The sequence below is a fragment of the Phoca vitulina genome, unplaced genomic scaffold (assembly GCF_004348235.1).
Source record: "Phoca vitulina isolate PV1807 unplaced genomic scaffold, GSC_HSeal_1.0 scaffold14, whole genome shotgun sequence".
Lineage (NCBI taxonomy): Eukaryota > Metazoa > Chordata > Mammalia > Carnivora > Phocidae > Phoca > Phoca vitulina.
The window spans coordinates 29,224,454-29,252,379 of NW_022589717.1; the positions used below are offsets into that span (position 1 = coordinate 29,224,454).

The following is a 27,926-nucleotide window of genomic DNA, read 5'->3' on the forward strand; positions in this document are numbered from 1 at the left end:
CATTATTCTGCCTTCTGTCTCTATGAATTTGACTATTCTAGGCCCCCTCATATAAGTGGAATCACAGAATATTTGTCCTTTTGTGTCTGGCATATTTCACTATCTTGTAATGTTTTCAGGGTTCATCCATGTTCTAGTATATGTGTCACAACTTCTCTTTTAAGACTAAATAACATTCCATTGCATGGATACACCATGTTTTGTTTATTCATTCATCCATGGATGGATTTTGGGTTGTTTCTGCTTTTGACTACTGCATGTAATGCTGTTATGGATTTGGGTGTACAAATTTATCTGTTCAAATCCCTCCTATCACTTTTGGGTATATACCTAGAAGTGGAATTACGGATCATTCAGGAATTCCATGTTTGATTTTTTTGAGGAACCACCATACTCCTTCCCACTGCGTCATCCTTTTCTCCACAGCCATGGCTGATTTTCTCCATGGCTACACCTATTTAGGTAAAAGCTATGCCCACGTTGCTCAAGGTCAGGCTACCACCACCTGCATCACAAAGCCCAAACTTTTGCCAAGCCTGGGCCCAGGGTCAAGGCCTGAGCCAGGCCTTCAGGACCCACTAGCCATTTGCTTAAGGCCCAGCAGCATCCAATTGTCTAAAAATAGCTGCTTGCCTTTGGATCAAGCCACCATATGCTGTATGACCCACCAAGGTGAAAATCCCACAAGGCTGTCCTGAGACTGCCAGCCCAGCTCGGAACAGTTAAAAGCCAGCTCCCCAAGTGCAAAAGCCAGAGTGTTGTGCAATACAGGCCACTGTCACTTGGTCCAATGAAAAGTCTCAGGATCTAAGTGTTCACTTGTTCTCCACATTGCTTTTTTTGTCTGTCTTTCAGGGTCTCTGGCACATTTCAGGAGGGTGGAAGGTGGTGGGCAACAAATAGCTCTTCTCTTTTTTTGGGTTCTGAACCAAATGTGAAGTAAGACAAAAAGAACTTGAAGTGTTTAAGAAAAAACAACAACCACCACCCACTTCTCTTAGAAACCAAAGGAGTGTGGAAGAGGAGTTTCCCCTCTTACAACTTTGATGTGGGAAAAATGCTTCCCAGAAGCATTTAAGTTATTTGTTGTAGAATTTTACTCATTTAATGCATTAACTGTGAATGAACAAGAAAGGACAGTAACACTCCCTTTGGAAGGTCTGCTCTGTGCCCTGTGCTGTGTCCTGTGTATCTCATTTAGGGCTCAGAACATAGCTGCGAACTCACTAACTCTGTGTTATCTAAGAGGAAACTGAGTCATAGGCAGGGTAGGGGATGTCCCTAAGGCTTTGTGGCTGGAGTTTCATCTTGAATTAACGGCAAAGCCTTCTCTAAAATAGAGGCGGATAAGAGGAAAAGCAAGACGTGTACATTTAATCCCCTCTTCCCTTAAAACAGGAAAACGAATTCCAGCCATTTCCTCGGTGTTTACAGATATTTTAGCGAGGGGTCGGGCAATGTTAGGTGAACTTTGTTCCAGTGGTTAAGTATCTGAGGATTAGCAAGGCAGTGGTTGTGGGGAGGGCTGAAGCCCTGTTGCTGGTGAAGGGTGAAGGCAGCTCTACGGTGCTGACTAATAACTCCGCTGAGCCCATCTCTTGTGCAGAAAACACTAAATTAGGAGTTTGGTTATAGAGCACGGCCGCTGTGGGGAAGGGACCCAAGAGAGGGCCTGTTTTATGCAAGCTCATTTGCTCTATAGACCGTATACCGAGCACTGTATCTGTGGGCCACCGTCTGGGCCGGTCACGGGGCTTCTACAGGCTCTGGGTTCCTGCTGACACGCATGCTGGTGTCAGACACTGACCTGGATGAGAACCTTTCACATTTAGCGTTCAAAATTGTGGAAGGGGAGAAAAGTAAGACCTAATATTGGAATTTATCTATAATTCTTTTATATGTTCCTTAACCATTCCTTAAATGCAAGGTTTCTGTGTGTGGTCATTACTATGAACGCCATGATTTCAAGGCCTTTGATAGTCACTATATTATAGATTCTCATATGCTTTTGTTAAGATGTTGGTTTATTCTTGTTAGTAGAAGTCCTCTAAGAGGGCAGGACTTGAAGTCTATCATTTTCTTCCCTCTTTACTTGTACACGATCCCCCCCCAAATCACACTCTGCCCGGGGCCTGCTGCACAAACACCAGTTTCTTAGCAAGAAGAGAACTAGGTGATTTCTTCTCTCTTAGATCCAGTTAACTAGAGTCATAACACAAAACCATGAGACTATAAGCCGTTACAAAAGGGGGTTTTTAACACTGCCATTTTCTGGACTATTACTGCATTATCTCCTGGTAGGGTTTTCTAATACGTGTTTCCATGGTGAAGAACTTTCCAGCTTTTAAATTTAGGAGAATTAAACTTGGTCTGTTCTGATTTACTTAGAAAAAGTACTGACCTGTGTTAAAAGACCTGCAGTTTTTTTTTTCTGGTTTCCACTAGCCAACCTTAGGACCTTTGATAAGTCATTTAACCCCACCAAACCACATTTCCCCCCAGCTTCTACAAGAACCATATACCATATACTTTACGTGGTAATTACCAAGAAATTATTTTATTTTTTAGCTGTAAAATTCATGAACTAATTTGTTAAAGTGATTTGGGGGGTTTGAAAAGTAGAGAAGTACGTTTCCGTTTTCCTTTTATAATCTACCCAGGCACACTCTTGGATAAGGGGATGTCCCACCGTCATAACAAATGTGTTCAGCTGGGTCCCTTTCAGAGAGAATTTAATCCCTGTGTGTGTGTGTGTGTGTGTGTGTGTGTGTGTGTGTGTGTGTGGTTGCCCCAGGTGGCTCATGGTTTGGTTATAGTTTACTTTCTTAAGATTACAATAGTTTTGTTCTTTTGATAAAGACATGGATGTTTAAATTGCTCTTCTAGAAAAATTGGCCTGCTTCAAGGACAGTTTGGAGGTGCTGGGACTCCCCCTTGTGGGACTCTGAAATGTTCTACAACAAATGAGAATTTGGTAGTTTATTTTTGTTACGCTTCCAGCTAAGAGAGGAATCTTACTTAAAATGGTAAATTATAAATTCATCTAGAAACTTATCAAGAATGACCAAATACTGGGCTTTATATTATATCAGATCACTGTGCAAATTGGATTGTTTAATCGTGTCCAAAAATCATAATTTTGAACTTATAACATTTCAACATTTGAAGAAATATTTTAGGTAAGATAATTACCGTGTGAGGTTAAGGCCTATAATTAAATTACTGTAAATTTTCAAAAAACATAACTATTATAAATGCATATGTTGAAAATGTGTTGATATGGGTTTTTCTTTAAACTTTTTTTTTTTTTTTTGAAGTTTTAGGTCAGAAGTACATGTCAAATGACAGGTTCTGGTATATTCTTTTATTTTATAGCTATTGTTTATTATTTTTAGTTTCTTGCCCATTTCAAGCTTGCCTTTTTCAAGCAAGCATCTGTGGCTGTGTGCCCACTTCTCTTCATTCACTAACTGCATATTGAATTAAGTGGTAGACATTGTGGTAAAAGCATCAGACAAGGTGCTTACAATCTTCTGGGGAAGACAGACCTTGAACAGGTTGTTACATTATAATGAGGAGTGTTCAGGAAGGTCAGGGAAAAGGTGCGGTGGGTGTAAGTAATGGGCAGTTACGCCAGCTGTGATGTCAGGGAAAACCTTGGTGAAGGGGTTGTTTGAGCTGGACATGAAGGTTTAGTTAGGTAGAGGAAGGCTGGGTATGGGGATGTGAGTTCACAGCAGAAGAATACATTCAGAGGTTGAAGGCAAAACAGAGCAGAAAGCAGACCAGTGAGGCTGGAGCATCAATAAGGAGGTAGGGACTGGGCAGGTGCCTGAGTTTTGTAGCTACAGTAAAGGATTTGGTCTTTGAAGGGTTTTGAGCAGATAATGGTGTCACCTGATTTGCACATTTGTAAACTCACTTTTGATGCATTGTGGAGACTGGAATGGAGAGGGCAGAGGTGGACACAGGGAGACTAGCCTACCTATCTCCTCCCTCCCTCTCCTCCTCCCTTCCACGAGGACAAGCGTCCCTAAACTTCTTCTGTAAAGGCCTAGAGAGTAAATTTTGGCTTTGCAGGCCATGCTGTCTCTGTTGCAAGTACTCATCTCTGCAGCTGTAGCATGAAAGCAGCCATAGACAATACACAAAAGAATGAACATAGCTGGGTTCCAATAAAACTTTATTTACAAACACAGGCATTGGGCTGGATTTGGCCCATGGGCATAGTCTGCTGACCTCTGATCTCCAGGGTATTGGGAATGAAGAGAAGTGAATGGATTCAAGGGTACTGAGGAGGTAGGGTCAGTATAACTTGGTTATGGGTTTGTGTGAGAAGGGTAAGTGAGGAGGTGGAGTGAAGTTGGTTTGCAGGTTTCTGTCATAAATAACTATGAATAATGGTGTCACGACGACACGCACAGCAAGGGTAGCTGTCTTGGCGAGTGTGAGCATTCAGGAGGATGCCCGGCCATCGGTTGGACATAGGTGTGTGGAGAGGTCTGAGCTGGAGAGAGAAGTGCAGGCAGCTTCAGTGTGTCACAGAGCTTGCCTGGAGAGAGAGACTGAAGAGGGCAAAAGACAGAATCCGGAGTAACTCTAACATCTTGAGAGGAGAGGGGGAAGAGCCACAAAGGAGGCGCCAAAGAGGAAGGAGAAGAACCAAGAGAAGCACAAATGGATAATGGGGTTAAACTGGCCGAAGACTTGGGCAAAATGAAAAGTGTCTATTGGATTGGGATATGAGGCGGTCATTTATAACTTTGGGTAAAGCAATTTCAGAGAATAGTGGGCTTTTTTCTTTTTATGTCTTTGATGGTGGGACTCATTTACAAAAAGACAAATTCAGAAATATAGTTCTTCCTTAAGATTTTAGGATCAGTTTACAAACGGTATTGTTCTGTTTAAGTCTAGCAGATACTAGCAATTACTTTTTAAAAGAGCTTTTGATTAATATTTGGTCCCATTTACAAGCTTGGCTAAACTCCTTAACTATCTCTACTGCATTTTGTTTTTATTTTTTTTTTTTTTAAAGATTTTATTTATTTATTTGAGAGAGAGAATGAGATAAAGCATGAGAGGGGGGAGGGTCAGAGGGAGAAGCAGACTCCCCGCTGAGCAGGGAGCCCGATGCGGGACTCGATCCCAGGACTCCAGGATCATGACCTGAGCCGAAGGCAGTTGCTTAACCACCTGAGCCACCCAGGCGCCCTCTTTACTGCATTTTAAAATGCATTATATTTGATTCCAGTTTTGGTACTTTATTTTTTTATTTTTATTTTTCTTATAATTTCTTTTTTTTTTTTTAAGATTTTATTTATTTATTTGAGAGAGAGAGATAGAGAGAGGGAGAGCACGAGACAGGGGAGGGTCAGAGGGAGAAGCAGACTCCCCAGTGAGTAGGGAGCCCAATGCGGGACTCGATCCTGGCACTCCAGGATCATGACCTGAACCGAAGGCAGTCGCTTAACTGACGGAGCCACCCAGGTGCCCCAATTTTGGTACTTTATTTGCTGAATGAAAATTGCAGTAGTTAAAAATGTGGTTTTTTAACATAATATACTTAGGTAATTCTTAATAAATCTAACAAATTAAACACCATCGTGGTGGTTCTACTTAATACTAAATCTTCCTGGAGTGAATAAATGCTTACCCACAATTAAGTCAGCCAAGGATTTGGGGAATGCCCCTTACTGTACTGAGATTTCCTGGTGTCCTGACTGTGGCTGCCAAGCCGAGTGCCTTTTTTTATTTTATAATCACTATGCCAGACACATCAGACTGAACAAAAAAGGAGCCGTCACAGCTTAGGTTGTTTGGATTCACATGCCTCACTACCTGACTGCTCTGTGCCTTCACTGTACGCAGCCCCCACCCTCCCACCCACACGGCTCTATTCCTGGGTTGGGGTTTGCATTTCCTCCTCTTAAAGATATGCCACTTATCATCCCATATGGCTGTTAAGATCTTTGAATTTGACGAAATTCTGCGTTCTTTTCATTTACTTTGGTCTCTTCCGTCCATAGCTCTTTCACATATCAAAAATGATCATGATGGCCAGTGGAATTTTAGACCCCTCTGAGTGTTTTGTCACCACTTCTAACGTCATTCTACTAATGGAAGGCAGACATAAGAACAATTAATTGGTTATTACTGGGTGAACCTACTTTGAAATGAAAGACTCCTATGTTGAAACAGAATGTTCAAAAAGTATAAGAAATGCCAAACTACAGTGTTCCTGTGTATATTTAGAACATATTTATCTCCTTACTGCCATAATAGGAATTTTCATGTTGCCCAAGGGAGAGCTTATGATTTCCATTAGAATGTAAGCTCAGTGACAGTTTTCTGTCTTACTCATGTTTATTTCCAGCTACTAAAATAATACCCATCATTTAGCAGATGCTCAAATATTTATTAAATGAATGAATGAATGAATGTCCTGAATAAATGATAGTTTACTACGAATATGAGATTGAACTTTTTGCCTCTTTTAAGTGTTTCCCCCCCTTTTTTCTTCTTTTAGGAAGAAACCACTAATACTAGCCTCTTGCAAGTGCAACTGGAATGCAGTTTACATAATAAAGTGTGTCAGCAGTTAAAGGTAAACTAAAAAATTCACTGTTTTTATCCTTCCTTTCCTGCCTCTTGGCTTGGAAATCAAAAATAAAATGACATATTCTGCTTTCAGAAATACACATGTCCTTGCTTTTCTTTTCCTAAATTTGAAATCACCAAGTTTGGATGATTTTTTTTTTTTTTTGAGTTTTTCCTTTTTTTCCATCCCTCCAATCTCAGAGTTGTTATATGGAATCTGATGATGTTTTACGGCTACAAATGAGCATAATTGTGACCATGGAAAACTCCTCAAAAGAATTTGAAGAAAACACACAAGATTTGTTAGATCATCTTTCTATTATTTATGTAGCTACAGATAAATCTGAGACCTCAGGTAAGGTGGAATCTTTTAAAATTTTTATTATATATTTTGATTAACCTGCATCATCATTCTTACAGCATTTACTTGTAGATTCTATCATATATGCAATGCAAGACAAAGAGCCTTTGCTTTCATTATTAAAAGATTGAAACAGTAACTGGTTCTCAATCTGCAACTGCTAGTAAGACTGTATTATTTTGGAGTAAATTAAGTGGCAACTGCGAACCATTCTGAGTTACCTTGGGAATAATTTTTCTTGGCATTCTGGAGATAGTAAACAAGTTAAACAGGCACAAGAATCTAATATAAATATTCACAGAGTATTTTAAGTCTTCTGTTTCTTGTTCCAATGTTACTGATTTGCAGAAGCTCAGTTAAATCATGCTGATTTGTACTTTTAATAGTTGATTGGGTGCTGGTTGTTCCTGGATGCCTGGCAAGTGAGGATAGTGTGAATTTTAGTGTTCATTTCTATGAATTTTGTCTTTGAAAATGTGTGTCCCGTGTACCAGAAATTACCTAGTTCATCAGTTTAAGTTTCTAAGAACTTTGGTAGGCAATACATATTATATAGTCCATGACATTTATAACGTAGACATTTGCTATTATCCATTGGTTAGCAAGACTGTGCTGGTATATTTGTATATTATGTATATGTATATATATATGTGTGTGTGTACTTCTATGTATATGTATACACATACACACATGTACACACACACACATATAAACACATATATACGTATCTAGAGAAAGAATTGTTAGCAAAGCATAATTTTATTTGGGAGTCTTAATTGTTGGTCAAGCCTCATTTACTTTCCATCTCAGAATGGCCAGGTAGACAACAATGTAGAGAAGACCCCTGTCCCATGGGGAGCACTTTTGGTGAAGGTTAAAAGGAAGGCTGTGCTTTGAGATCCCAGGGTTTTGTTTTTCCTCAAATATGATCATCTAAATAAGGAAATGAGGGACTGTCTAATCAACAGGAGGACATAGATTTATTTAAAGCTGTCCAATTGGTTAGTTTCATCCAGAGGAGTTATAGTATGGCCCTAAACTCAGAATTTCTCCACTGGTAGTTCATCATCATTTAGAGATCCTATATTGGTAGGTCAGTCTTTTTGTTTGGATCTTTTTTCTTGTGACTTAAAAGAATACCCAACAGAAAATAGTTCCCTGTTTCAATTGTAGTGTTGAAAAACGAGTCACATTTTCTATAGAAATGTGTAATATGGTATTTTAACTACTATATTAAGGTGTGAGAATGAGATGGCTCTTTGTTTTAATCTCATTGCTCTGATTTTTTTGGACAGATGATTCGGCAGTAAATATGTATATATTACATTCAGGAAACAGCCTTATTTGGATACAGGTAATTGTTAATGCTTACATAAAGTAAATTTTAAACTGACAAGTGTGTGTTTAATTGCAGAGCATGAGGATTTTTCAGGAACAGATACAGAAACACTTGTCTCAGTTCTCTTCTGCTTTAATTTACACCCATTTTCCCTTGCTTGAACCCATATTAGGATGAAGGTTGTCAGCACCCCCTTCATATTGTTATAGACACATATGCTGAGCAGTTACTTGTATGCCAGTCTGAGCCATTTAGTTCTTTTAACAGAGTTGATTCAAATTGGATAAACATTCACCCAGCTGAGGATAGTAATATGGAGTTTTTTTTGTAGGACATACATCATTTCTCACAGAGAGATGCTCTGTCCCTGCAGTTTGAACCAGTCCTCCTACCTACTTCCACGACAAACTTTACAAAAATCGCCTCTTTCACTTGCAAAGGTATAGATTTTAAAAATATCGGAGATTGTCTTTTTATTTTCATTATCTAGTTATGATCATTCTTTCTATGAAATGACTTAGAACTACAGAGTAATAAGTAAGGTTTTCAGAAGTAAATGAGTTTGATTATAATACTGCAGCCTTGATAGTTCTAAGAGAGAGAATCATGGAAAGAATGAGATTGTTGATGTCACTTTTATTCTGCCACATGTGTAGGAGTTTGCATTTAAAGCTTAACTGCCCCAGTTGTGTTTCTTGGTGCAGAATGCGATGCAGATCTAGTGAGTATAAACCCAGTCCTCACTTTGGGTTCTTATTTATTTATGGTAGAGTTCTGTAAAGAAACGCAGATGGTCTTAAACATATGAAAACATGCCCTGCCTCACTTATATTTCAAAAAATATTAATTAAAGCAGCAAGTGAGATATAATTTATTACTTAGATCAATAAAATAAAAACATTGTTAATATTCTGTGTTGGTAATGATTAGGGGGAAAAAACAAGATATTTTTGACAAGAGTATAAACCAATGCAGGCTTCTTTGGAGGGAAAATTGACAATCTAAGAAAATTTAAAAGGCACATAGATGCTCTTTGATCCTTCTACATCAAGGAACCATCTGCAGATATACTCATGTATGTATGCACAACTGTACCTACAGAAATGTGCACTGTTGGTGACAACAAAGCAGTGTCAACATCCATCGATAGGAGGCTGGTGAATTGTCGTGCATGTCGTGTTTTTTAAGGGGTGTCTATGTACTTGTCTATGTACAGAACACTGGATGGATGCATAAGAATCTGCTAACAGTTGTTTCCTCTAAGATGAGTGGGAACTCAGGGGTGAACGGTAGACTTTATTTTCACATTTTTGTTAGTGTTTGAATATTTTTTTGGAGCCATATATGTAGCTTAAGAAAAAAAAAAAAAGACTAGGGGAGCCTGGGTGGCTCAGTTGGGTAAAGCATCTGCTTTCAGCTCAGGTCAAGCCCTGAGTCGGGCTCCCTGCTCAGCAGAGTCTGCTTCTCCCTCTCCCTCTGCCCCTCCCTCGTTCGTGCACGCGCCTGCCTGCGCTCTCCCTCTTTCTCTCTCTCTCAAGTAAATAAATAAAATCCCCCCCCCCAAAAAGACTTGAGTGTTAGTATCAGAGTTAAGAATTCAATACCAGTGTCTTAATATTACAACCTAGCTCAAGGAAAGCTTGGAAGTGTTGTTTTGATAACTCACAATGTTTTGGACTTCATTCCTACTTTCACTGTGAAGCTCCTTCTTGCTATTTTGGTTGTCTTCCTTTCTTGCTCATGTCTCCACATGCTTCACCCCACCCAGCTGAGCATCATTTTTCACTTTTGTCATCCCTGGCAGAACTAAAGACTTTATTTATGGTAAATGCAGATCTTTGTAAAGAGAAGCCACAAAGCATTCACTCTCTCTCTCTCTCTCTCTCTCTCTCTTTTTTTTCCCCCAAAAGAAGAAGTGAGAGGTTGGTTTAAAAAAGGGGTGGATGTGGGGGTGGGTGGCAGACAGCGTGTTCTAGATGATTGGCAACAAGCCAGCAGAGAGAAAGATAGGAGTGTTTGAGAAAGGATTTTACCATTGATATCCAATGCACTGTTTTAATGGAGGCTGAAAAGCAAAGTAATTAGAAAGTTATAAATAAAACAGATCTTGTTTTTGTTCACATTTATTTCTTTGTGTCTCAAAACAGCTACATCATGTGACAATGGGATTAAAGAAGACACGAAGAAAATAAAAAACACTTCAACACTAAAAGCATGTCTCTCCTCTCCTGTGGTTCAAGGGTAGGGTAATGATTCCACTTTCCCTTAATCGTATGTTCGTTTGTTTGTTTTCATCTCGCAATGATTTAAAAATATTACTGATAAGATGTGTATGATTTTCTCTCTCGGGACTTGCCTTCCATACATTAACACAGCTAACAAGCAGTGGGAGGACTGACTGCAGACCAGGGGAGAGGAAACGGGATGGTTCAGTTAGCGGCGCAGGTCCTGGGCCAGGGAGCCAAGCTGGGTGTGGGAAAAGGAAGAGGACGTGCCTTTGGGTCCTGGCTTTGCCCTGGCGGCCTCCGTGAGTTGGCCTGATCCCTTCCCCTCTGGCCTTCAGATGCTCCCCTTGTGGGCATGAAGGTTGAAGAAGGCAGTCTCGAAGCTTGTTTCCTAGCACTACTAACCTTCATTCTTTGACGTTTTATGATGCTCTTCTTTTTGCGCTCAGAGGCACGGTGAGTGCTGACAGTTGTCTCAGGCTCCAGGCTGACAGCGTGCATGTCCTGTGTTCACAGGTATTTTAGAATGGACTCCTCTGCAGCCCAGTTTCACATAGAGACTCACGAGAACACATCAGGAGTTTGGTCAATGTGGTACCTCAACCATTTCAACCGTGGCGTTGTATTAAAGGATGTGTTTGTTTCCAAGGAAACCAAGCACATTTTAAAGGTACGTATGGTATTTTTATCCAGGTTTTAGCCTATTTTAAGCTTTATTTAAGGTCAGATGCTATGAAATTAATATTTATAAAATTTCATTTTTACTTCTGATTTTTAAAGCAAGTATTTTTCTTTCAATGTTTTCAGAGTTACTTCTGGGATCTCTTTATTTATTCTTTTTAACTGTTGTTCAAGGAGTTAAAAGGGACCAAGATATATTCTTAAATGATATTTGCTCTTACCATTGTTCAAAAAGATTACAGTGTATAATTTATACTAAAAAGATTGTATTTATTAAAAGTAAGCCTAATTAATGACAAAATAGACTTTTTCAAAATACTACCCCATGAAAATTTCAAGATTACTTTTGTGAAATTTAAAAGCAGTAGCATACACAACATTTAAAACCTGTCATTTATATAAAAATATTTCGATCTTTGACCTGGAAATAAGTGAGTAAAATTATATTTTTAAAAGTACAGAAGACCTTTAGTATCATACTTTATAATGGTCTTTTTTTTCTTTTTTCTTTTTATTATGTTAATCACCATACATTACATCATTAGTTTTTGATGTAGTGTTCCATGATTCATTGTTTGCATATAACACCCAGTGCTCCATTCAGTACATGCCCTCTTTAATACCCATCACCAGGCTAACCCATCCCCCCCCACCCCCCTCCCCTCTAGAACCCTCGGGGGTTTTTTTTGTTTTTTTTTATGTTATGTGAATCACCATACATGGAACACTACATCAAAAACTAATGATGTAATGTATGGTGATTAACTTTATAATGGTCTTAATCCTAATTAGTGTTAGGAAAAGTAATTTCTCTTGCTTTTTTTCTTTTTAGATTCTGAATTTCACTGGCCCTTTATTTCTACCTCCAGGCTGTTGGAATATATTTTCTTTGAAACTTGCTGTTAAAGACATTGCCATAAACCTATTCACCAATGTATTTTTGACTACAAACATAGGTGCCGTTTTTGCAATACCTCTACAGATTTACTCAGCCCCAACCAAGGTATTATTTACAACACTCTGTGTTATAATTTTCATAATAATTACTGTTTGTTAACTTACAGTGCTTGGGTTTTATTGGCAGAGTTAAGCTTAGAGTTCTTGAAGACTAGCTAAGAAATTTGAAAGATATTACCAGGCCAATCCTACATGGTCAGTTGTTTAGATATGGAACTCTTTATTTGGAAAGAGTTTCTATTTTTCATAAAGTAATTTGAGGTTCTTGAATAAAATAATACAAATAGATTAATCTCATTTTCATTTGTTTCCAAAATTTGAAGAGCAAGGAATATATGCTTGCTATAGAAAACACAGTTGAGCTTTTGGTGCATACTAGCAATGAATTCAAGTAAACTAGACGGTCAAATGCTTTAGTTAGGCCTCTGGTAAGTGACTCTCAGTTGCTTGTAATCCTTGCATTTCTCTAGTGGGCCAAATCTAAAACCTGAAAGGGTTATCAATTAGGATGCTTTCTAAAATCTGGGTAAGCCGTATTTAATTTAGATCTTATCTTAAACATGTCTCATTTTTTTCTTAATGTTTATTTATTTTCATTTGGTTACTGTTATTGCTTCTTTTTAATCCAAGCTCTTCTGTATAACGCTGGGTTCTAATTTTTCACTATGAGACATTCATGCAACCATCTTTATGATTTTTCTCACTTACTAGCATTGGTGTTTCATAGATAGAAATGCCTCATGCTTAGCTATAGGCTTCAAGGTAGGACCTCTAAAATTAAACTACACAAGATGCAAGGTTAATTCCATTCATCTGTATTTTGAGCAGGGGAGATTTCTTAGAAATCTCCTTTTTCTGATCAAGAGTTGCATTTTAAGAAGAGCTGCTTGTGGGAGGGAGGAGGCAGGTTTCACATATATATGGAAGTAGGAAGTAGCAAGTCTGTGCTTTCCCAACATGTAGGAAGTGGAACATCAGTTTACATGTCCCAAGTGGCTTAGGAGTTACTATAGATTGGTATACTGTTTTTCAGAAGATTAGAGTACAGTTTAAAAAACAAAAAGCCTATCAGGAGTGTCCTGAGATTAACCTCTAATTCAGAAGGCAGCTTTGTGTCTTTGGGGCCCAAGGATTGTCCCTATGGGCATTGAAGATTGTGCAAAATCCCCTGCCGTGATCCCGTCTGTGAGACAGTTCAGAGCGCTCATTCAAGGAGAAGGAAAGCTAAGAATTCACTTTCTCGTTGTTTGGCTTCTGGTTAAAGAGAAATTCACTGAGGCGGAGACCATTGTCTGCTTCGCGTTTGAGTGCATTAGGGTTTTTATGTTTAGTGTTGTGTTTTAAGTTATTCATATATTACTTTTCAATCTAGGAAGGGAGTCTGGGTTTTGAAGTGATAGCACATTGTGGCATGCATTATTTCATGGGAAAATCAAAAACAGGTAAGTATTTTGCCCTTAGGCTTTCTATAGAACTCTAGTTTGGTGTTGGGTGGGAAGTAGTGAGGAAAAATAGCATTTGTAGATGGAATAATTAATACTGTAAACATAATTGTGTCATATTTTATTCTTAAAGAGCATGATCATTCACAGAATGACTTGAAATTGTTAAGAATCCTCCAAAAACACCCAAGGTACTTGTGTTAATAATGTCCCCTTGAACTTTTTGTAAGGGATTTTTTTCCAAACACATTATTTGATGGTCACAGCAGCCTTGTGTCCAGGAAAAATTGGAAGGTTCTGGTTCTTTTATAAAAGGGCTGACTACAAGTTAGTAAAAATAACCTGGAATTGCATTTGAAGACTTTAGTTACAGGAACATAAACATCTTACAGGGGGTGCTAGTTGTGGTGTGAGATTGAAATACATGGTGTTGATATAGAAGCTCTTTCTAGTCCTTCTCCTGCCTTCTGATTTATTAAAATATTTAATGTGAGGAGACTGTCACAGTACAGTACAAGATGTCTTTGGGGAGATTCTCACTTTCTCACCCTGGTATGCTCTTCAGCACAGATCAGACAGAATGGATAAGTAGAGAGGGCGAGGTGAACAGGAGGCCAGTTTGTAAATATAAACATGCACCTTCTCCAGGCCCAGCCCCTGGTCTGTGCCCTTCTTTAGGAGGACTGCTGTTTGTCTATCAGCACTGATCATAATCACTGAAAGACTTGGATGATGATGAGCTCTGTTTACAGGGAAGCAGTTTAGCCTGTTAGCTTGAAAGCTGTTAAAAATGTTCCAAGAATAATTTTAACTTGTTTCAGGCTGTATTCATGAGCCATGTGTCTTTTATGTTACTACCTTTACATAATTCGGTTTAGTTTTGTTTTATACATGTTTGTTTTATTTGATATGTCATTTGCCATTGGGTTAGAGGGACTCCTAGTAAAGTACAGTCAGAGGAAAGGGGGGGGGGATGTTGATTCGCTTGGCAGTCCTCTCAGTTTGAGAAGTTTGACAGCCTGTGGCTTTCTTTCCTAACTGAATTGCATTTTCTGTACGTCTAAATATTACATCTGGTCTAACTTGTAGAAAATCCTAATTGGGAAGGGAGTCTTTCTCTGGATCGGTCTACCTGGGACGTGGATTCAGAACTTGCCAATAAATTGTATGAAAGATGGAAGAAATTTAAAACTGGTGACGGCTGCAAGTATGTCTTCTGTGTTCACCTTTGCTTGTCTCTTTTCTTCAGCACCGGCTCAGGGAGGGGGAACACTACTACGTAGTACTTTATTGAATTTGCACGACTGAGTTTTTAAGAATTAGTATTTCTCTTGGGCCTTTTATTTTGACAAATTTCCAACCTCAGAAACATTGAAAGTATAGTACAGTGAATACTCAAATATTCCTCATAAATCCAGGATCCATTCAAGGATCATGCATTGCATTTGGTTGTCATGTTTTCTTAATTTTCTTTAGATGTGTATCTCTGCTCCCCCTTTCTTCATCTTTCATAATGCTGACACTTTAGAGAGTCTTAGCCGTTTGTCTTATAGAACCTTCAGTGCTGTGGGTTTCAAGTTTACGTTTGCTTTAAACATTTTTGGGAAGAGTGGTGACTACTTGGTTGGTATTATGTCCTTACCATTGCGTCACCTCGGAAGGGACATATATGTCAATTTGTCCCATTGTTGGTGTTGCTAAGTTGAATCATTTGACTCTCCCCATTGTATGTGTGACAGATCTCTCTCTGTTATAGATGGATTTTTCCTTTAATAAGTAATTAATAAATAATATGTGCTATGATAATTTGAGATCATATAAATTTCCTGTTCTCTAAGAGCATGTCACCCCATGATCTTAGCATCCATTGATAGTTCTTGCCTGGATCGGTTAGTTGTTAGATTGATGGCTGCAAAAATGGTGATGTTTATAATTATTTTGTTTATTCTACATTCTTTTTGAGCATCCCTGTGGATTCTTTGTTCATTACCACCACTTACCACCATTATTATTTTTGATGCTAAATTGTCCCAGATTTGACTGATGAGAGCCCCTTCAGGCTAGCTTGTTGGTAGCCTCAAATGTTCTTACCATTCATTCCTTGAGCACTTCCTTGCTTTCTAGTAAGACAGGATGTTTCAGGATCATCTTGTACTTTCTCTTCCCCAGACTCAGAATAAGCCATATTTTTCCCCAAGACCCCTTGTTCCTTTTAGTGGGATTGATATTTAGTGATTTCATTTTTTTAAATGTCAAAATGATTTTTCAAAGTAATTTTTCTTTATGAATTACACAGGAGGACTGTTTTAGGAATGACGCGGTTTGGTCGCTTGAAGAAATCCAAGGAGTCGGAATCCTTTGTTTTCTTTCTGCCTCGTTTGATTGCAGAGCCCAGCCTGGTGTTGAACTTCAGCGCAACCGCCCTGAGGAGCAGCGTGGTGAGGGTCGCATGTCTCCTTGTCAGCGACGCCCCAGCTCTCGGGTTCTTGAGTTACCAGGGTCTTTCCACCTTGAGAATACTGTTTCAGAACCAAACATAATTTAAGTTCATTTTTAAGGGACACACATAGGCTCTTTAGTGCACTTAGTAGGGAGGTGTCAGAAGAACACAATGAGTAAAACTCAAAATGCATGAAACAAATACATTTTCTGAAGCTTGTTTTCGATTCAAAATCTATCTGCCAGGAAAGTGTTCAGCTATGAACAACAGAGCAAATCTTTTTTTTTAAGACTTTATTTTTATTTTTACATAAGATTTTATTTATTTGTCAGAGAGAGAGAGCACAAGCAGGGGGAGTGGCAGGCAGAGGGAGGGAGGGGGAGAAGCAGGCTTCCCGCCGAGCAAGGAGCCCAATGCGGGACTCGATCCCAGGACCCGGGGATCATGACCTGAGCCGAAGGCAGACGCTTAATGACTGAGCCACCCAGGCGTCCCTATTTTTTTTTTTTTTTAAGTAATTTCTACACTCAACATGGGGCTCGAACTTACAACCCCGAGATCAAGAGTCACAAGGCTCTACACTGAGAAAACCTTGAGTGACACAGGCTTACGTAGGAGGTAGCTTGTTTCATGCGAGAAGCTCAAAGGGGAGAAGTCCAAAGTGGTTGTAGCAGCAGTGCGATGCCATCAGGAGCCCAGGCTCTGTCTGCCTGCTACTCTCTGTCCTTAGTGTGCCCACTTCCTTCCTTGTGTGTGCTTCCCTTGAGGAGCTCGGGAGGCCCGGAGAAAGGCACAGACAGCGAAGGGACCCCAGCAGGCTTCCATGTGTGTCTCCAGTCTGACTGCCAAAGAGCTGCCTGCGTCACGTGTGGTCTGGGTGATAATTTACCCTTCGTGAGGCGCTCACTGGGTTTCTTAGGGGTGGCATATGAAGACTCTCCAACAGATGTTCATTTTGAAATGATTTCAACTTAAAAGTTTCAAGAATAGTACCAAGAACTCCCAATCACGCTTCACAGAGAGTCACAGTTTTCCACGTTTGCCACATTTGCTTTATCATTGCTTCTCTCTCTTTCTCTGCGCACACACGCACACACCACACACATTTTTATGGGCCATTTGAGAGTGTCAGACGCTATGCCCCTCTTGTCTCTACTTCAGTATGATTTTCCTAAGGACAGGAGCGTCTTCCCACATGTCAGTATAATTATCACAATCGGAAAATGTGACATTAATCAGCATAATGCAGTCTATATTCAGATTTTTCCAGTTACCCCACTCACATACTTTATGGTAGGCTTTCCGAGCCCCCCCCCCCCCCCCCCCCCCGCCGCCCCCCTGGTTCAGGATCCAGTTCAGGATCTTGAATTGCATGATTGCATCTTTTTTTGTCACCTGAGCCTTTCCTTGCCTTTCCTAGCAGAGACATGGTTGAAGAAGGCAGGCTCTTTATTTTCTAGAATGTCCCTCGATTTGATTTGCACGATGGTTCCTCATGATTAGATTCAGGTTATGAATTTTTTGCAGGATTATTTCAGGGGAACGCCGTGTCCTTCTCCGGGTTTTGATTTGCCTTTCCCTGTATCTAGGTGAAGTACTTTGTGGTGAAGAACCCTTCCTCCTGGCCAGTCTCCATGCAGCTCCTGCCTCTCTCCTTGTACCCCAAGCCTGAGGCTGCAGTGCGCCTGCTGCATAAATGGTAAAGTGCCCGGTTGAGGATTTTCTGACAGGGTTTGGGAACTATTGTTACGACTCAGAATTATTCTAAGTCCTTCACATTTTTCACCCGGAACCTGTATGCGGGTGTACACAGTATTAACCCTGGTACCTGGACACCCAGCTCCCTGGGGCATATACCTCGATGGAAATTGCCACTTCCCTTTGCTGTGTGGCATCTTTAGTGTTACCGTGTCAGGGCTACTTCCCGGCAGAATATTGTTTTCTTTGGCCGGGGAATCTCTAGGACTGTGATTTTCCCGCATATACTCTAAAATTTAGAATCTAAATCGCAATGATCTCTGGGCGACACAAGAAAGTGAGTTTAGTGTTTTAGTACGTTTTAACTGAGTGTTAGAAAAGATGATCATTCTTTTAGTTCATGTCTAAAAGATGTTAGATGTTCATGTTACATCTTATTTTTACAAAGCAATCGCAGTTTCACTTAGAACGTTCCCTTCCTTGGCTTCGTAGAACCTACTCTGATCCCAGGGTTTCTCAGCTTCAGTGCTACTGATATTTTGGACAAGATGATTTTATGTTTGGGGTGGAGGGGCTGTTCTGCGTTTTGGAGGATGTTTAGCAGCATCCTAGGCTTCTACTCAAGAGGTACCAGTAGGATCTTCCCCAAAATGTCTCCAGGTATTGCCAGATGTCCACTGGGAGATAAAATTGTCCTTGGTTGAGAGTCACTTCCTGTCAGGTTCTATATGGACCATTTGGAGGAAAAAAAATGCTTCATATTTAGGACTTTTTTTTTTAAAGATTTTATTTATTTATTTGACAAAGAGAGACACAGTGAGAGAGGGAACACAAGCAGGGGGCGTGAGAGAGGGAGAAGCAGGCTTCCCGCTGAGCAGGGAGCCCGATGCGGGGCTCGATCCCAGGACCCTGGGATCATGACCTGAGCCGAAGGCAGACGCTTAACGACTGAGCCACCCAGGCGCCCCCATATTTAGAACTTTTGTTACCATATGCTTCTTTACATTCTGTGCTACCAAAGTCATTCATTCAACAATATTTATTGAGCACTTATAATATGCCAGGGAGAGTGCAGGGGCCTGGGACACGGTAGTGACAGGATGGGGTGAATTGTGTATGCAAATACATGTACTCACGTAATAGGTATATGTGCACACATATTAGTCTCTCTTTATTGGCAATCTGAATGTTATTTCAAACATTTTTTCTCTTTATAGGTTTGGCACCGATATGCAGATGATTAATTTCACAACTGGTGAATTCCAGCTCACCCAAGCTTGCCCTTACCGGGTAGGATGTCCTTTTTAAATAGAAAGAGAATGCTAACAAACTATACACATAGCATATGGGCTCTACTGATTTATGTTTCGAGCGTCTTTTCATAATATATGTGGCTTTCTTATTTTTATATTCTAGACATTAAGCACACATAGCAGATTTTTCCAATTAACGAATGCAGCAGGAGCTGTACGGTTCATGTTAGCCTGTAAATCATTTTAATTTGATAGTTTGGATTCATGTGAGTGAAGAAATAACAACTGAATCAGGGCTATGTAGAAAACCATAAAACTTGAGACCCCAGAATTTACAATTCTCTTTTAGATTCCCCATCCAGTTTTTTTTAGGGCTGCATAAGGTAAAAAATACACTTAAAAAAAAAAAAATCTTCTCCTACCAAATTGGCTTCATGTTTTGAGCAAGTTACCCAGTTTCTGTGATGTTCACCTCATCTGTAAAAAAGGATTTCTCTGAAATTCTTAAGCCTCTGGGCACTCATGAGGTCTTGCACAAATACTTAGGGAGGAGGAATAAACATGTCATGTGGTGAGGATGTTGTCTGGGCACTTGGCAGCCTTGTTTCTTAGTTTCCACTCAGTAGTTCTGTGGTTCTTTGTACGGAGCCGAGTGTTTTCCTTACAAGTATCCTATGTGTGAGATCAAGTCAGACACGGAGCATCTGTTAAATGAGTACAAACACACATGCAAGCACACATAGGCATACAACTATATTTCTAATACACACATATTTAAATGCCTTGGGTATTTTCTTCTTTCTTGGCACTTATCCCTCTGAAGATATGCTGTTGGCTCTAGGTGAACTTGAATAGCAGAAAGAGGGAAACCAGATAACCTCCAACTAAGAGTTAAAACTCATCAAAGCAAGTTTTTAAGTGGATTTAACAGAGACTTACAATAGGAAACACATTACAGCAAGTGTTCCTTTCTCTTTGTAAGCAGTCTAGGCAGCTGCGTGGTCTTGTTTTTGTTAGTGAGCCTGCTGTACTCATTCCCTCTCATTCTCCTTTCCACCGAGCAGCCTCCCAGGGCTGTTGGGAGGTAAATTAGTCCAAAATACTAAGAGATCTTTTGCCCCCGTGGTTGAACCGTATATAATTTGGAATTCCAGAAATAATGCCAAATTCCTTTTACATATAAATGTTCTGTTCAAATTTGAACAAATGGTGCAACTCACTTGGAAAAAGTTTTTCATCTGTGATCGAAGGTTTCCCCCAAGGAGAGTACACCTTTTGCCATCAAGAATGGTATCAGTGCCTTTGAGACACTTAAAAGTTTAACTCAAAATTCTTATTAGAACTCTGTCATGTAAAGATAGCACACATTTTTTTGATGTTGGTTTGCTTTTAGAAACTTAATTCCTCTAGTGAAGAGTAGGGGGAATTGGACAGTCAGGTTTCCAAACCCAGGCTCATAACATGGGCTTGCTGCGTGACCCCGAGCAGATTCCTTAACCTCTCTATAGCCTCCTCTCTCTCACTTACAGTAATGTTGGAAGATTCAGTAAGGTTTATGCAATGCTCAGCATCTTATAGACCTTACTATATTCCTGTGCCTGGCATATAAGAACTATTTAATAAAGGGTGTTTTTATTATTAGAGTTTTAATACTAAAAATCAGCAGCTTTTTCTTCAATATTTATATTAGATATATGTAAAGCAGGGTTACTCCCCTCATGAAGTTTATAATTCTAATGAACATGAAACAAGTACCATCCCTGTTTCTTCTTTCAGATAGCATGGGGACATGCCAGCAACAGTTGCAGAATAAAACAAATTTAAAAATGAAGAACGCAGAAAAGAGAATTATTACCATGCAAATTATATGATTATAGCGCTAAGAAATTAATAAATTGTTTTTAGTGAGAAGGATCTGAAAAAAGCAGTGGAAAGAGGAAAAATGATGAAGACCTCAATCTTGAATACTAAATGTAGAACACAAGATTTAGTCAGAGTTAGAAATCTTGGGGAAAGTCAAGGAGGACATGAATAGAGCTCTTTCTCGTGAGTGCAGAGACTAAATGTAATAAAGATGGTTTCTGTATAAACCGAAGCTCAATATGAAAGAGAAATTTAGGGTTGTCCAGCAGTGGAGGGGTGTTTGGTCAGCTCCCCATAGCATTCAAGCAGAGGCTGTTTGGTCTGTTTTCTTTTTTTTTTTTTTAAAGATTTTATTTATTTGACAGAGAGAGACACAGCGAGAGAGGGAACACAAGCAGGGGGAGTGGGAGAGGGAGAAGCAGGCTTCCCGCGGAGTAGGGAGCCCGATGCGGGGCTCCATCCTGGGACCCTGGGATCATGACCTGAGCCGAAGGCAGACGCTTAACGACTGAGCCACCCAGGCGCCCCATGTTTGGTCTGTTTTCTGAGTGATGTTCTCTAGTCAGAGCATCTTGGCAGAGAAGGCTGCTTCTGGCCGCAGTTCCCCTCTGAGCCAGGAAGCAAATCCCCTTGCCAGCCTCCATGGCAGGTTGTTCTGCAGCCTCTGCCTACACTTCTCAGCTGTGGGTCGGGAGCTGTTGGTTGGTGTGAGCTCTCAGGGTAAACAGGTTCAGCAGGTCGATGAGGGTAGTCACATCTGGATGTTAAAAGAAGAGCAATCATGGTTATACTCTAAAATGCATGTAATGAAGACGGAAGCTTGCTTTACAGGATTCCATTTAATTGCATTTATTAAATTTGCAGGGCATGCATTCTGAGGAGTCCAGGTTTGGCATCCTCCACTTACATTTGCAGCCTCTGGAGATGAAAAGGGTCGGTGTGGTTTTCACGCCAGCTGACTACGGGAAGGTTACGTCACTCATACTACTCCGGTAGGTGTGTCCCCATCACGGAGCCCATTTCTTTCCCTCTGACTCATCCATCCAAGTCTCTTTCTCTCAAGGATACGTACTCTCTTTAGCCAAGAGCTGACATTGATCTCTCAGTCAGGCCGGTAGGGATGAGGCCATGTTGCAAGGCAGGCAGAGGAAAGGCTCCCTGCTTACACCCCTGGGGCCTCTGGCCTTGTAAGGTAGGGGCCGTGTGTGTGTCCTTCTCTCCAACAGCCACAATGTATTTTGCTCAGCATCCCATCTGTTGCTGTCTCCAAGGGCAGAACACACACACACACACACACACACACACACACACACTTCTCTGACCTTAGCTTAGAGAAGTAATTGAAACACTGCTGTGTACGTTTTCATTCCACAGTGTTTGGATTTACTCCACTCTCATAGCTGCCTTGCTTCTGGAATTCTCTGTAGCCCCAGAGGACAATGGACTAAGGATTATTGAGCCCATTGGCTTTTTAAAATTTCTTTTTCATTCTTTTAAATGACAGTGGTTGCTAACTGATTTAAACACCTAATGTTTTTCATTATTAAATCCTTTTCATCTTTAGGTAGATCTCAATCTCTTATTGAGAGTCTTCTTTCAAAAATTTATAGTAAATACAGGTGTTTGTTGAAGCTCTCTGCATTGGGGAGAAGTCTAATTTTTAATAAATGACATTTTAGTTTCTTTTTAAAGCTTTTCTAATATCAGATCAGCTGGCAAAGACTTTCTTATTCTGGACTTCCTTTAATATATCACATGAGTTTTTTCTTCTACAAGTGAATGCCCTGAAAAAGGAAAATGTACTAAAGTTTTTAAAAGAGTGTGTTCTATTAAGCATTTTAACTAAGACTTCTCATGCCCTGCAATGTCTTTCATGTTAAACCCATTCTTCATTGAAGAACTAAAGTCCTGGGAAGTGCAGAGATGAACTTTACCTCATCCCAGGTTAAACTCTCCTGGCTTCGAAAAGTCTAAATTATTTATAGTACTTAATTTATTTTTGATGTTTCTGTATTGATAGTATTTTTCTGTAGACAATAACATAACATAACTTAAAGGTTTTTAAATGGTTAAAGATTCTTAATCCTTTAGATAAAGATATAAAGATACTGGTGTATTTTGCATAATTAGGCATGAATTCCTTCTCCGCTTCTACAGTATTTGCATTAATGAGGACTGGCTTTCACTCTAGTCTGCATCATTTAAACTTCTGTCCATTTAACTTTTTATGTCCTAGCAATCATGGTTTCAGTTACTGAAAAGGCAAAAGCTAGTCTGAATTTGTGTTTGATGACTAAGAACTTGAGTAGATATAGGTTATTTGTGGGATGACATTATAAATCTTTGGTTCAATAGAGATAATAAGATTCTATTTCTGGAATTATCCCTAAGGCAGAATTTCCTACAGTCACAATTACTATGAAAACTCCTTAATTCACCCTGTAAGCAATTTTTGTCATTTAGCCTAAATTTGTTAATATTTCTCTGGGTCCCCAGTTTATCTTTTCAGTTTGTTTTTTTGTTTGTTTGTTTTTTTCCTCTTGGAGGTCTGATCACCACCCTGGTGGCTGGTTATTAGAAAAATATGGCTTTGCATTCTCGGGCCAAGGCAGGAGAGTGATGAGGAGCATTCCCTCGTTCTTGCTGTAGTCAGCCTCAGCCTGCCTGGGCTCTTCTGAGCCCATGGCAGCTTCCGTTGCCCGTGGACACCCTCTAATTCCATGAGATGGCCGGAGGTGCCACGCTATTTAAATTGATTTTCTCTTTCACAACGTTACCCTGTTCTTGCCAATTAGGAATGTTTAAGTCCAAGTGCACTGTGTCTCATGACTCTGTTGTAATGCCTTTGTGTTTGTATGGGTTGCCCCACTAGGAATAACTTGACAGTCATTGACATGATTGCCGTGGAAGGGTTTGGAGCCAGAGAGTTACTGAAAGTGGGCGGAAGGCTTCCTGGCGCAGGAGGTTCACTCCGATTCAAGGTGCCTGAGTCCACGCTGATGGACTGCCGACGACGTGAGTTCACATACCTGGCCCTCGGACAGCGAAGGCTTGGTGCGAAAGCCAAGGGCAAAAGGATTCCATAAGAGGATTCTTTTTAAAATTGACAGTAAATTCATGGCATTGATGCAAATAATTAAATCAGGCGAACATCTGAGCATATATGATAGGCTAGTACTGCTTAGAAAAATAGCCTTAGATATTTAACCCAACTTAAATGATACCTATTTAAAAAGTATAATTGCTAAATTATCAGTATAGTGATGGATATTTAAGATAAATAATATGAAGATGTCAGTTTGGTTATCAGCTACATCTTCATAAAAAAATCACACCAAAATGATGAATGGCGAGAAGAGTAAAGGTCTGCTAACCGGTAGAACTTTATGCAGTAATGGAAATGCTCTATATCTGTGTCACCCAGGAAAGCAGACACTAACCACATGTGGTTAATGAGCACTTAAAAATATAGCCGATGTGAGTTTTTAAATTTACTTAATTTTAATTTTAGCCATGTATGTCTAGTGGCTACTGTATTAGACATTGCAGATTTTAGAAACTTACCTAAATGTTGCATTAGAAATTTCCAAATTGTGCATATATGTAACTCAAATGCTTCTAAATTATTTATATTAGTTTCAAGAACTTCCTCAGGAACTAAAACAAAAATCAAACAGTAGATGTAAAATGTTTTTGGTAAATTCCTTGTTTTCCTATTAATATTTTGTATTTCTGGAATACACTGAAAGCATTTTAGTGTAACACTGTGCTCCTATGGAGAAAGCTGGTTGGTGAAAGTATTGGATAGTTTGTAGCACTGTCTAATGCCTGATTGGAATTTCTTTTTTAAGAAAACTATGCTGAGCATTGAGTTTGAAAAGATTTACTGACCATTTGTGTTCAAAATTCATCAGAGTATTCACTTTTCCATTCATTCATTCATTCATTCAGTAACTTAGAGTTGACCTTGACGGATGAAATTAGGGAAAATTATAAAAACTACAGAACTACATAAAATTTTAGTCTTTATATGGAAAAGATTGTGGGTTATAAATTTATAGGAATAATTTAAAATTGTGGTAATTCTTTTTTAAACTCCCCATATAAAATGTGCTCTCGTTTTTTTGCAGAGACTTAGTGACTTACTTCCTCTGAATGTAGTGGATGTTTAAACTGTGTTTCTAGAACCACAGACTCTTGCTTTTAACTGGTCCCTGTTCAGTGTGAGGATCCCAGGAGCAAAGTGTGCATGGTGTCTAGGGGTACCCAAAGTACTTGGCTTCTGAGAAGAATAAACTTCTAACCTTAACTTTTAATAAGTAAAAGAACAAAGAAGAGATTCTGATTACTTTTGGTACCTAGGAAGGTCATATAACTTAAGAAAAATCTTGACTAATTAAATGTTTTTATTGTATTCTGGTAGTATAAGAAAATCTATGACTGTTCTAGAAATTAGATAGAAGTTGTACTTTGGGCTTATACTGCATTTTTTTTTCACATTTTAATAATATAGGTCATGGTTTATTGATTCAGTAAATGTTGATTCAATAAATGACTCTGAATAAATTTTGCAGTTCATACATACTAAATATCACTTTTTATCCTCAGAACTGAAAGACAGCAAGCAAATTTTATCTATTACAAAGAACTTTAAAGTTGAGAATATTGGACCACTTCCTATAACTGTGACATCTTTGAAAATTAATGGGTATAATTGCCAAGGTTATGGATTCGAAGTGCTAGATTGTCATCAATTTTCCCTGGCCCCAAACACATCCCGGGATATCAGCATCGTGTAAGCATTGGGTTTTACTCCCTTAGGTTTTGTGGTGCATTTAATAATGTGGGGAAGAAAACCTTTTTGCATTGGTAAGACATGTTAAGTTGTTTTTATATAAACATATATTGTAAGTAAGAAATATGGCTGCTATCATGATTATTTTGTTTTGTGCCTAAAATGAAAACAATTCAAGTTCATAAAGATGAATCTTTTGTTATCAGGTTTACTCCAGACTTTACCTCTTCCTGGGTCATTCGAGAGCTGACTCTTGTAACTGCAGCAGACCTGGAGTTTCGCTTCACTCTCAATGTGACCCTCCCCCATCACCTGTTGCCTTTGTGTGCAGACGTGGTTCCAGGACCCAGCTGGGAGGAGTCGTTTTGGAGGCTTACAGTCTTCTTTGTCAGGTATGCTACCACCTTCAGGAGAGTTGCATGAAAATGTATTTTGCCTGGGTGTAAAAAGCATATGAATCGTCAAAAAGCATATTCAAAGTGTATGAATTGAGTGGAATTTACATTGCTTTGTGAACCTCAACATAGGTGAAATAGACAAAGTAGTAACTGGTAAACTTTACGATAATAGTAAACTTATTGTAGGAGATTCATGGGACCTAGAAGTATAAGAGATCATTGTGCTCCCTATACTTCCATTGGCAGTCACAGTGGAAAATACGGATGTTACTCCTTTTGGCTCGGCGCAGTGGCAGTTTGAGATTGGAAGACTAGAGTGACCCTTTTGGAGTGATTTTGTCATGAAAGTGCCTTTAAAAATGGAATTGGAATGTCAAACGTATAAATGTGCACATTTTTAGAAACTTGGAGCTTTTTAAATCTTTAAGTCACATCAGAAATGATGATGTGATACATTTTATGGAATTTCAATGCTATATCTTTAGACATTTTGCATCAACCAACCACTGCTCTTCTGTAAGAGAGCTGGTCTTTTTAATGCCGGTCAGAACCATGCAGTAATGAACCTCGTTGCTTTCTTCCTCAGTTTGTCCCTGTTGGGTGTGATTTTAATAGCCTTCCAACAAGCACAGTACATTCTTATGGAATTCATGAAAACAAGACAGAGGCAAAATGCTAGCTCATCTTCACAGCAAAACAATAATCCGATGGATGTAATTAGCTCCCATTCTCACAAGTAAGAATTCTTGTAGAGTGTGTGTGTATGTGTGTTGGAGAGGGGGGAGGAGCTCTCACCTTTGATATCACTCAGTTCTGATCTTAAGGTAATATAAATATTACTCTGCTTCCAGATTTGTCTTCATAAAATTTTCTTGAAGTCATTGTGTGGCAGCTGTAACAGTTTTTACAATAAGATAGACTTCCTATAAGGACTTAGTTTGTTAAACTCACGGGCCTTTGGAAGAAGGAGAGAGAGAGAGTACTCCTTAATACACACAGTATCGAGATTGCTACTTCTCTCTCATGGGTTTAGAAACAGAGGGGTGGGGTTTGACTCCATTTGGCTTTCTGTTAAATGTTTTTCTTCTTCAATTCAGAAGCAATTGTAAGAACTTCCTCGATACCTATGGCCCCTCTGATAAAGGCAGAGGGAAAAGCTGCCTTCCAGTAAACACTCCACCGAGCAGGATACAGAACACCCCAAAGAGGAGCCCAGCTACCTACGGTCATTCTCAGAAGAAGCATAAGTGCTCAGTGTATTACAGCAAACACAAAACCAGCCCGTCTGTCACCAGCAGTGCCAACACTACTACTGAGGAGAAACAGACTCCGGCCCTGGGCAGCTCCCTGTCTGCTCCTAAAGAGGACGTGTGCACTGATGTTATGGGCGAGAACTGGATCGGCCTCAAATACGCAAACGGCATCAATGTCGACCTGCAAAAGAATTTAACCCTTTCCAAAAACTTACTGAATAAAGAAGAAAACACACTGAAAAACACAATTGTTGTCAATAATACTTCTTCAGAATGTCATATGAAGGAGGAAATACAGACATGTATGTTTCCTAAGGAAACGGACATTAAAATTTCAGAAAACATAGCTGAGCTCAAGGAACGAGAGCTCTGTCCCCTGAAGACCTCTAAGAAACTACCTGAAAATCACTTGCCAAGAAATTCACCTCAGTACCAGTCAGACTTGCCAGAGATTTCCAGGAAAAATAATGGTAATCTTTTCATCCTCGTGGATGATTCTTTTCTCTGGTTTGTCTTCGGTCTGTTTTTAACAGAATTTGTTCTCACCTGTGACTTTAGTTTTAATCACGGATGCTGCATTTTTAGTTCATGCACAAAGGTTTAGCCAATGTATGAATGTTGAAA

General features: G+C 39.5%; 1 protein-coding gene across 2 annotated transcripts in view; it reads left to right on the forward strand.

The window, feature by feature from the left end:
- Positions 1 to 27,926, forward strand: part of TMEM131L (transmembrane 131 like) — a 160,604-nt gene that overhangs the window by 101,286 nt on the left and 31,392 nt on the right. For both annotated transcript variants that reach the window (XM_032413031.1, XM_032413032.1), the window contains exons 8-25: positions 6,527 to 6,604; positions 6,799 to 6,952; positions 8,254 to 8,312; positions 8,629 to 8,737; positions 10,445 to 10,538; positions 11,039 to 11,192; positions 12,036 to 12,206; positions 13,533 to 13,602; positions 14,692 to 14,809; positions 15,899 to 16,040; positions 17,632 to 17,741; positions 18,958 to 19,030; positions 21,721 to 21,848; positions 23,729 to 23,871; positions 25,465 to 25,651; positions 25,858 to 26,043; positions 26,636 to 26,785; positions 27,147 to 27,772. In XM_032413031.1, the coding sequence (XP_032268922.1) occupies positions 6,527 to 6,604; positions 6,799 to 6,952; positions 8,254 to 8,312; positions 8,629 to 8,737; positions 10,445 to 10,538; positions 11,039 to 11,192; positions 12,036 to 12,206; positions 13,533 to 13,602; positions 14,692 to 14,809; positions 15,899 to 16,040; positions 17,632 to 17,741; positions 18,958 to 19,030; positions 21,721 to 21,848; positions 23,729 to 23,871; positions 25,465 to 25,651; positions 25,858 to 26,043; positions 26,636 to 26,785; positions 27,147 to 27,772 (2,752 nt within the window). The remainder of the gene's footprint in view (positions 1 to 6,526; positions 6,605 to 6,798; positions 6,953 to 8,253; positions 8,313 to 8,628; positions 8,738 to 10,444; positions 10,539 to 11,038; positions 11,193 to 12,035; positions 12,207 to 13,532; positions 13,603 to 14,691; positions 14,810 to 15,898; positions 16,041 to 17,631; positions 17,742 to 18,957; positions 19,031 to 21,720; positions 21,849 to 23,728; positions 23,872 to 25,464; positions 25,652 to 25,857; positions 26,044 to 26,635; positions 26,786 to 27,146; positions 27,773 to 27,926) is intronic.